Below are 10,691 nucleotides of genomic sequence, written 5' to 3' on the forward strand. Positions count from 1 at the left end.
AAACGTTAAGGGTCATTATAGAGAACTGCACACCAAGCCTACGGATTTTCTTAAGAGCATACACAGTGTGGTGAGGCCACTTAACAACTCTACGAAAGAAACGTTAAGGGTCATTATAGAGAACTGCACACCAAGCATACGGATTTTCTTAAAAGCATACAATGTGTCGGACCTGGATACACTAATCATCCTAGCCGATGAGTACGAAGAACTTGAAAAGGAACGGGAAGTTTTCGCACAGGAGAACAAGTTCTCAAAGACCAAGTCGGCGTCACCAACGCAGGTGACATGCAGAAGATGCGAGGAGACAGATAACCAGGACACACGAGATAACCAGGACACACCAAGCCAGACGACAGCAGGCAACAGACGCACCACGCGGAGGCCATTGGACACCACCCCCACAGCAACAGAGACAGCCAAACAATACCTGTGGAGGCCGCCAAGCAACACACAGAGGCTACAAGATGCCACCCATATCACAGACCCGCAGGAGGCCTGTAGAAAATGCGGTGGGATCGGACACTGGGCTAGAGGATGTAAAAACCAGCGGCTGTTATTTTGCTGGATATGCGGTAAGGTGGGTGTCAGGAGCGTCGATTGCTGCCAACGATCGGGAAATGGCCAGCGATCTCAGCCGTAGAGAGGCGAGCGGGGATCGCACAATGCCACCTGTCCAAACTAACGGGCAAGCTAATCGAGGAGGAGCAGCAGTTGTCCGCAGCTGTGATGATTGGTGGGAACAGCTACAAAGCCACAATCGACACCGGAGCAACGGCAAGCTTCGTTAGCGAAGAACTGGCGGACAATATTGCTGCTCTAGAATGGATTACAAAGACGAGACGGCAAGTTAGGTTGGCAGACGGAGGGTGTGGCGGAATTGATCCGCAGCTCGAGGTGGAGGTCAAATTCGGCAAGAAACAAGTGACCATGAGCCTGTTGATTTTACCCGGAGTAGTGGATCCATTAGTGTTGGGATGGAACTTCCTGAAACAAGTCGGAACCGAGTTGGACGATACTACAGCGTTCCTTGAAGCAGAGCTGGCAGACTTCAGCACAATGACGGGAACATCGAATATGGCAGCACACCTGATCAAAATGAAGGATGACAAGCCAATCAAGCAGAGATACTACCCCAAGAACACGAAAATTCAAGGGAAAAACAACGCAAAGGTGGACGAGCTTCTCCAAATGGGGTTCATAGAGCATTCAATAAGCCCATACAGCTCCCCCATCGTGATGGTGAAAAAGAAGATAGGCAAGTGGAGACTGTGTGTCGACTTCAGGCAGATTAACGCGAAGTCAGTGATGGATGCCTCGCATAAACTACATCCTGGGTCAACTAAGGGAAGCGCGGTACATCAGCAGTTTGGACCTGAAGGTCCAGGCAATAGCAGGCAATATACGGCGTTCACGGTACCAGGCAAAGGTCTGTTTCAGTGGAGGGTAATGCCGTTCGGATTTCACTCGGCGTCGGCAACGTTTCAGCGAGTTTTGGACCAAGTAATTGGCCCCGAGATGTCACTGGAAGAACACAAAAGAAACACAAACGAAAGGAGGCAAACCTGAGGCTGAATCCAGAAAAATGCCAATTCTTTAATAAGGAACTGCTGTACCTGGGACATCGAGTGACAAGCGAGTGAATAGGAACAGATCCAGAAAAAGTAGCCGCCATCGCCGAACTGGAACCGCCATCGACCGTCAAAGAACTCCGGGGAGTGGACACCAGAGCACCAGATGACGTTTGAGGAAGTAAAGGCAAGACTCGTGGCAGATCCGGTGCTAGCATGCCCGGACTTCAGTAGAATTTTCATCCTGCAAACAGACGCCAGCGACTACGCCATCGGAGCAATACTGACCCAGGACACCGAAAAGGCCGAAAGAGTAATCTTCTATTCGAGCCAACAATGAACGGCGCGGAGAAGAACTGTTCAACAACGGAGAAGGAGTGCTTGGTGATCGTCTGGGCGATCCGGGAGCTCAGGCCATATCTGGAAGGTTACAACTTTAAGGTAGTAAACGACCACATGGCCCTGAAATGGCTCAACAGCAACCAAAGCCCTTCAGGAAGGATCGCCAGGTAGGCCCTGAAGCTACAACAGTACGACTTTGAGATAGCGTACAGAAAGGGTCAGCAAAACGTGGTGGCCGACGCATTATCAAGACAACCACTACCAGAGACGCTACGAGGATTAAAAGAGGCGTCGGCAACAATAACTTCAGGAGGGTGCAGCTGGATCAAGGATATGGGCGAAAATATACCGCAGAAGTACCCAGACTATGTTATGGATGGTGAGACACGGTACAGAAACATACCTCATGGAGCAGGCAGTGAAGACGTCGCGTCATGGAAGATGTGCGTCCCAAAGTCGCTACGAGAAACAGTGTTGAGGGAAAACCACGACGCACCGTCTGCGGGACACGTAAAAAGCCGGAGGACAATTGCACGGTTGGCAGCCCGATACTACTGGCCAGGCATGCATAGAGACGCCCGAGCACACGTAAGAAAATGCGAGATTTGCATGCGGTTTAAGCCCAATCAGATGCAGGCGGCCGGGAAGATGTTGACCCAAGTGCCGGAGGGACCATGGGCCACGGTATGTGCAGACTTCGTTGGACCCCTACCAAGATCTAAGCACGGGAACCAAATGCTGCTAGTCATGATAGACAGGTTTTCGAAATGGACGGAACTGGTGTCCCAGCGCAGTGCGACAGCAGAGTCGCTCAAGAAGGCGTTTAGGGAGCGCATAATCGCATGGACGGAGAGCGAGAGAGAATGAAGACTTCGCGGGCAAGGCAAGAGTGCCGTGTGCAAAAACCGGATAACGGAACTTTGGACTCTCCCGTGAACTTTGGACCGGGAGAGGAAGTGCCACATCTCGGCAGTGGAGCGGCACACAGGCGTGCCACACACATCACGGGAATCAGCGGGATGGCAGCAGTGGGCGGAGCAAGTGGGTCAAGCAGGAGTCACGGACTTTGGACCCGGGGTGGAGAGATCCAGCGGGCCGTGCGCAAAAGGGAAAAAACGGTTCCCGGAGGCCCTATATAAGGCCGCAGAGCGCTGGCAGCTGGATCAGTCGATCACGAGGATTCAAACCTTTAAGATCAGTTATAGTACCAAGTGAACAGTCATTCAAGCAAGTAATCTACGAGGGAGCCACAACCAAGCGAGTCGTCGGAAGCAGCGCCGTGGGAAACACAAAAGGAGCAAGATCGCCACGTCGAGACGTTCGGGATTGGATCATCAGGAATCCCCGAATTGAGACACAAGTGGCTGAGTTCTGGAAGGCATCACGCGGCTAAGTCAAGGCGTTTGTTTTCCAACTTTGTCACGACCACACCCTGGCGAGTCCCCCGGCGGGTCTGACAGAGACAAGCAAAAGAGTCGTACGACGAAGAACCGTCATCTTGGACAGGAAAGTTGTCTACGACCCAAAGTACCTTGCCCGAGCTCATTGGGGAGCGCAGGAGCGTCGCGGACGTCACGCATTAGGGTGAAGCCGGGTGGAACGTTCGTCTGCGCTAGGCGTAAAGCGAAGTGAACGCCTGTGTGCCGAGATGTGGCACTTCCTCTCCCGGTCCAAAGTTCACGGGAGAGTCCAAAGTCCGGTGGAGTTCCGTTATCCTGTTTTGCACACGACACTCTTGCCTTGCCCGCGAAGTCTCCATTCTATCTCGTTCTCCATGCTTTGTCTCCAAACTCTCTCGCTCTCCGTCCTTGGTCTCCAAACTCTCTCGATCTCCATCCTTGGTCTCCAAACTCTCTCGCTCTCCATCCTTGGTCTCCAAACTCTCCTCGCCGCGCCGTTACTACGCGAATTCGCTGCGTATCTGGCTAGCGGCCGGCCATCTGCTGCTGCTTCTATTTGTGGGGAGTTATTTAACTCCTCACAATATCTATGTGTAAATTAACTTTCTCCCTAAGTAATTTGTTAAAAAAATTAATTTTTGATTTAAAACTGCTCTTATTCACTTTTACAATATTTTAGGTCGAACTTATTTTATATTCACTGGTCTTTAGTTTACACTCGTTTCAACTGCTTGAATTGATTCTCAAAAACGGACAGCACTGCCTCGAGTAATCAAACCTCGGCTTAAGAGATTTATCTTAAAATTGTTTATCTTAGAGTGTGAGTGTGACGACGGTTCGTCAAGAATATTGCTACGCTAGCCACACCACTCTCCGAGTCCTTGAAGAAGTCTGGAAACACAAAGTTTTCCTTTGCTTCACGGGAGACACTGAAGTAAATCTATGATAATTTCCGTGATAAAGTAGTTGTAAAGATTGTATTTTGTTATTTATTTTTTTAAAAGGTTTTTTTTTGTTAGGATGTTGGGTTCCTGGGTTCATCTCGCCGTTCTAGATTTCTAATTTTATGTTGGTTATACACTTAATTTCGTAGTCGTGACCCGTGGCAACGCTACGCGCTGAACAGTAACCCCGATTTAAAATAGAAAATGAGGTCGGGAAAGAAAAGCCAACAGGAGTCAAAACTGCCGATGTCCTTAACTGGCGGCTATCACCACGTGTGATAGCTAGTTCAGTTGACGAACGGCTAGGCGGTGACGGGAGGATAGGGGTCGGTTTCTTCTCCCCAGGTCCAGAGCTGCTAGAAGAAAAAAATGGGAGAATTTGAATACATAGGTGTTCGTAAAAAAAGGTTTATGGAAGTGAGGAAAATTTGTTTTATTGTTATTTATTTTGCTATTAGTTAGTATCGTATTTATTTATTTATTTTGTTGTTTATCATATTATTTATTATCGTATTTATCTGTTATCTTGTTTATTTATTTATCGTTGTATTTATATTATTTATTAGTGACGAGTTAGTTCAGTACTTATTAAAAAATTGTTGAAAATCCTATCCGAGGGCACGGCCACTAGCTTAGGGCAATGTGTCCTCCTGGCGACGAAAAGGACTATATCTGGTCCACGGACGTAGAGGATGCTGCTGAGTTGCCGCGGATATCGCTGACTGGGGGTGTACCCAGAACGCCGGTAGGCGGTAGTGCGGTGGATTGAATTAGGGATCAAGGCGATCTTCGAGGCGCCGGAGCAACTTCTGGTTCCGGAGCAGAAGAGTCCTCAAAAGCTTAACCTGGAAAGGGATACAGCGGCGGAGTCGGCGGAGTCGGCGATGAGCGCAGCTGTGGCACAGGCGACGCAAACCATTCGCGCGTTGCAGGAGTTAAAAGTAAGCCAGACGTTGTGGGAGGAGAGCAAGAAGGGCTCCATGGACATGATGAAGTTGCTGAACGACGTCTTTAGACCAGCGGAATTTCATCAGCGGCAGTATACGGATAAATGCTACCGAAGGCCGTCGGAATTGCCGCCCAGGCAGCGACCGGGGCTCGATAGTAGCCTGAGCCAGAAACCGAATGGACCGCTCCTATCGGGCAGAGCGACGGAGTGGTATTGGGTACATGTACGCCAATCCAGAGTGGTCACTTAGAACCAGCTGCGCAGGGTCATCAGACGGAAAACGAAAGGATGCCCGAGCTACTACAGCGTGAGTAACAGCTGGGAGAGAGCGCGGATGACTACATACATTCTATGCAGCAACTCGCCTCACGCCTGAAAAAACCAATGCCAGAGCGGCAGTTGGTGAAGGTGGTAAAAAAGGGCTTGAGGGACAACATAGCTATGTTCGTTTACGCAATGGATGTACTCAAGGTGGACGAACTTCGGGAGGATTACGTCGAAGTAGAGAGGAATTTCGGTCGTCGAGGGCGCGCTTCTTTCTTGCAGCGAGGCGCTCATACCGGACGAAATCGACGAGCAGCAAAACCTCGAAGTCGACGAGCTCCGTGGCCATTCAAGCCAGGTTGCTGGAGTTGCGGGGCAGCGGAGTACGGATTCCAGGATTGCGAGGTTTTGTTTCCGGTACGGCAGACCGGGCGTGAATACTCCGAAATGTCCCGATCGCGCGGAAAACGGTCGGCTCGCCCAGGTTGGATTCCCGCGAAGTTGTTCCGAAGGAAGTAGATCAATCTTTTAGATATAAGTAATTGTTAAGATACCTACCGGAGGAAGAACGGCTTCGTCGTTATATGGAGGCACGGAACCGGATCTTTGCAGAACATCAGCTGAGCGGCATGGGCCTAGTCTCACTAAGAGTCCAGAAAGCAAGGGAGCGCTTCAGGATAAGGAGATCCAGACGACGAGAGGTGGTGGCGGCCGTAAAACGCATCGATTCCGCCGATCCTAGATCCTTCGCCGACGTGGAGACCTTGGGCAAGCAGCTTACCGGCTTGTTGGAGACGGGGGCCAGTTTAAGTGTGCTGGACAAATGCTGTCGAGAGCTCGTGAAAACGCTGGGAGTTACCGTCCAACCGTATTTTTGCGTAGTCCGGACGGATTCTGGCGAGGATCAATCCTTTATCGGACGCTTGGAGCTGCCTGCCGTGGAACAAACTTCGTACTTCGAAGTCGACCTCTGGCGGGCGTTCGGACTTTGCCCAACCGTCGTAGGGAAGCCGGTGGCGAGAGGCGTCCAGGCAGCTAAAAAAATCCATGCCAGCCGATAAGGGAGGTAAGGGAGGAACCCGAATCCTGGAGCCTTTCTGCGGAGGAAAAGCTGGCATTAAATGAGTTCCTTACCTTTGAAAGGGATGGCCTCGGAGTCACCAGCATGGAGAGGCATTAAATTGAGCTGATAGAAGGAGCTCGGGTGTTTAAAGATCGTCCGTATCCGATGTCTCTGGCGAAGCAATAGGTGGTCGACGAAAAAAATTCGATATGATGCTTGAGCTGGGTGTCATCGAGGAGAGAAAAAGCCCGTGGAGCAACCGCACAGAAGTAGTGTCAAAGCCAGGGAAAGACAGGTTCTGTCTGGATGCCTGGAAGTTGAACGCATTGGCCATTAAGGATGCATACCCTCTGCCCAGTACTGAAGGAATCCTATCCAGGATAGATCAGACGCATTAGATCTCCAGCGATTGGCAGATTGAACTAAATGACAAAAGCAAGAAGTAAACTGCGTTCACCGTTCCAGGCAGGACATTGTACCAGTTTCGAATGATGCCATTCGGGCTGTGCAACTCGGCACAACGCTTGGTGTTGCTCATGGATCGGGTGATACCAGCGGAGCTCAGATCCAACGTCTTCGTCTACTTAGACGACCTGCTAGTCCTCGCTCCACATTTTCAGACGCACTTGAAATACTTGCGTCGAGTAGCCCACAGTCGAAAAGCAGTCGGATTGATCATAGGGTTAGAGAAATCAATGAAGGAAGTACGAGCCTTCCTCGGCACAGCGGGATGGTATCGACGGTTCGTCAAGAAGTTTGCTACGCTAGCCACACCACTCTCCGAGTCCTTGAAGAAGTCTGGATACACAAAGTTTCCCAGCGCCACACAGGATGTGGATGACCTGAAGCTGGCCTTGACGAGAGCGGCGGTTCTGGTTCATGCGGATTTCAAGAAACATTTCTACATCCAGTGCGACGCATCCCGTGGAAGGGAGCCGTTCACATGCATAACTGGTCACGCTGAAATCGTTGAAGGACGTCCGGACGGCTCCCAAGGTGATCTCTCCAGCTGCAGGGCTCCGATTTCAGCATTGAAGATTTACGTTCGCGGAAATCAAGTCTTGGGTGGGTTATTTAGAGATTGGCTATCGGCTCAAAGTTGTTTTAGTGAATTTCCTGGTAAACGAGTATTTTACAAGTTCGGGTGGCCTGAGACGAAACATTCGGACAACGGCAAACAGTTCGTATCCATGGTGTTTGAGGAGGTGATCGATGTCTTCGGTATACAGCACATAAAGACTACAGTATATTCACCACAGAGCAATGCCGCGGATAGGGTAAACAGGAATGTATTGGCCGCAATTCGCAGCTTCTTGGTCAAAGATCACCGGGAATGAGATGCACATCTGCCGGAGATTGAGGTGGCTGTCCGAAACACTGTCCACTCAGCCACAGGAGAAGCTCCCCATCACATGTTCCTCAACGGTTCCAGTTACAAGCTAGCCAGACGACTCAGGGCCGTTATGAAGACAAAGGACAAGCTTCGGAAAATCCACGCCAAGGTGCAGAAGCAACTGGAGGGGGCATACGAGCATTTTCATTCTTCTTTCGGAAATGGCATTAATTTGGGATCCAGAGTCAAGCAGACATCTAAAACTTAATTACTTTTTTGAACGCAGTTAAGACGTCCTGCTGGGGGTTTTTTTTTTAAACCATTTTTATATGGTATGAATCGGCTTCTTACAAAAGAAACAGTTCAATTGCGTTTAAGCTCATGCTGATGCACATGTAGTTTGCTTTTTACTTTTCTCTTATCTGATTTGTTGAATATCTCGATTTTTTACTGGTTTTGATCATGGGTTGTCTTAATTATTCGTCCCATTGAGTATTGTAAAACTGGAGTATTATCATCCTTTATCAACACTAATGTTCCTGACCTGGCAATGCTATAGTTGTTACAAATAGTGGATACGGCCTGCCATCTCTGTCCCAATGATTGCAGATGGTGAGAAGGCTTACTGTCTGCTTATGCGGTTAGTGGTTCTTCAAAAAGAATATGAACCACGGAAGCTCTGTAATATCTTTTGGAGCGCTTGACATCGGAACCAAGGGTCTTGAATTCATGTCAGCTTGTATTTCCACTAACACAGTTTCTGATTCTTCATACGTAAGATTCGCTGTTGATACATTTTTCATTTATAAATTGTTGTGTTGGGGTGGCTTGATCGCTGAAATTGGAAGAATGAAGTCCCAAGAACGAAGGTACGAAAAACACGGGAGTACCCTGGACCCATTGTATATTTTCGTGTAATAACCGGTGAACTTCCTGAACTAGGACCTAATAAACCTTTGGCCCAAGGCACAAAACTTGGTTATGTAATCACAGGTTTTCTCGATAAAGAAAACTCATCTGATACGGAAATCAACCCTAATCTGGTAAAAGACAGAGATAATTTTTCAGGACCGAACGATGCTTATGAGCTAACGAAAGATATAAATCCGGTGAATATAGAGAAGATAGCAAACGGGAGAATGACATTTCTCTCGATGGTGAAGGGATTCATTTAAGGAACTTAGCATTGATGGACCATAAGATAAAAGACCCTGAAATAGACGAAAAAAATTCCGACACTGACTCGTCTGATCGAGAATCAAATGATACATATAATGGCTCATTGCAGCTGACTGAACCTCACGGATCCTCATACTTATATAATTAATACAGAACCGACTTCTCATCAACTTAAAACTACAAGAAGTCTGACTGTTGTTCAACATTTCTAAATTTAACCAAGAAATATCTAAGTTTTGTTGCAGAAAGTCCACATACCAAACACGTGACAAATAAAAATGTTGTACGAGGGTACAATTTCAGTCCCCACTCGGATTGCGAGTGTTTACTTTGGTTAGGCATAAACATCCCTATTACTGTCAGATGCTGTGTCAATTAATTCTGCAAGCTGACTTTCTATAAACTCAGCATGATGTTGTAAATCGTTTTAAAGGTAAATATCAATATTTCTTATTTATACCTACACCCAGAAAAAAATCCGTTCGAAACGTTCAATAATCAAGACCAAACGTTGTCAAAAAGTGCGTAAGCCCGTTTGTTGACAGTTCATGAACGGTCGTTCGTAAAATGTGACCGAAACTTTAGGGTTGGGTTCCGAACAAATGGTATCGGGGTTAACTTGACAACATACAAATATTTAAAAAAACGAAGTTTGTGTACATGTGTACTTTCTGAACGCCTGGTAGAGATTTATTTAATTTCCCACCTTATGTTTTGTTATTGCTAGAATTCAATGTATTTTGGTTATTTTGCTGAAGACAAAGAATTTATTATTAATAGAGGTACATACATACATATAAACATTAGAAATAATATTTTAATAAAACGTACAATTCACAACCGTCTTCTCGCGGACTCGAACCTGTGCTACCATGTGTCGAAGGCGGACGCTTTAGCAGCTGGACCACTGAGCGAATTTTTCGAGTGCGGAAAATCGGGACACTAGACCTACGTATTGTTGCAATAAACAAACATCAACCATGTGGCGAAAAATTATCGATTTCAATAGACTTTAACGCGTCTATCGCAGCTTTTTCATGAACGGCGTTCGATATCTGAGAACATTTTTCGAAATTTGGAACCAAGTTGTTTGTCGTTAGAAATTGTTACCAACACCGTTCGATTTTCGTGAACAAATGTTCGAAATGTGAGAACTAAAAATGGAGAACGGATTGTTCGCATTTCATGAAAAATGTTCTTGATTTTTTTCGTTCTTTTTTTTCTGGGTGTAGTAATAATTATACCCGTTACTCGTAGAGTAAAAGGGTATACTAGATTCGTCGAAAAGTATGTAACAGGCAGAAGGAAGCGTTTCCGACCCCATAAAGTATATATGTTCTTGATCAGGATCACTAGCCGAGTCGATCTAGCCATGTCCGTCTGTCCGTCTGTCCGTCTGTCTGTCCGGATGAACGCTGAGATCTCGGAAACTATGAGAGCTAGGCTATTGAGATTTGGCGTGCAGATTCCTGAGCTTCTTACACAGCGCAAGTTTGTTTCAGCACAGTGCCACGCCCACTCTAACGCCCACAAACCGCCCAAAACTGTAACTCCTACAGTTTTGATGCTAGATAGAAAATTTTAACTGAAATGTATTGTTCTCATCAATACCTATCGATTGACCTAAAAAAAGTTTGCCACGCCCA

General features: G+C 47.4%; 1 protein-coding gene across 1 annotated transcript; it reads left to right on the top strand.

Annotated features, from left to right (window-relative positions):
• Nucleotides 1-1,059: 1,059 nt before the first annotated feature.
• On the top strand, nt 1,060-2,084 carry LOC139353738 (uncharacterized). Its single transcript, XM_070998061.1, has 2 exons — nt 1,060-1,446; nt 1,902-2,084. Exons 1-2 carry the CDS (start codon nt 1,060-1,062, stop codon nt 2,082-2,084), a joined length of 570 nt encoding a protein of 189 aa, XP_070854162.1.
• Nucleotides 2,085-10,691: the final 8,607 nt, after the last annotated feature.

Source organism: Drosophila suzukii, chromosome Y, assembly GCF_043229965.1.
Source record: "Drosophila suzukii chromosome Y, CBGP_Dsuzu_IsoJpt1.0, whole genome shotgun sequence".
NCBI classification, from domain to species: domain Eukaryota; kingdom Metazoa; phylum Arthropoda; class Insecta; order Diptera; family Drosophilidae; genus Drosophila; species Drosophila suzukii.

Excerpts from the sequence above, each read along its gene's own strand:
- LOC139353738 (XM_070998061.1), top strand. The coding sequence starts at position 1,060 with ATGACGGGAACATCGAATATGGCAGCACACCTGATCAAAATGAAGGAT. Across the intron at positions 1,447-1,901 it reads AAGGTCTGTTTCAGTGGAGG|CCAACAATGAACGGCGCGGA; the intron begins GTAATGCCGTTC and ends CTTCTATTCGAG.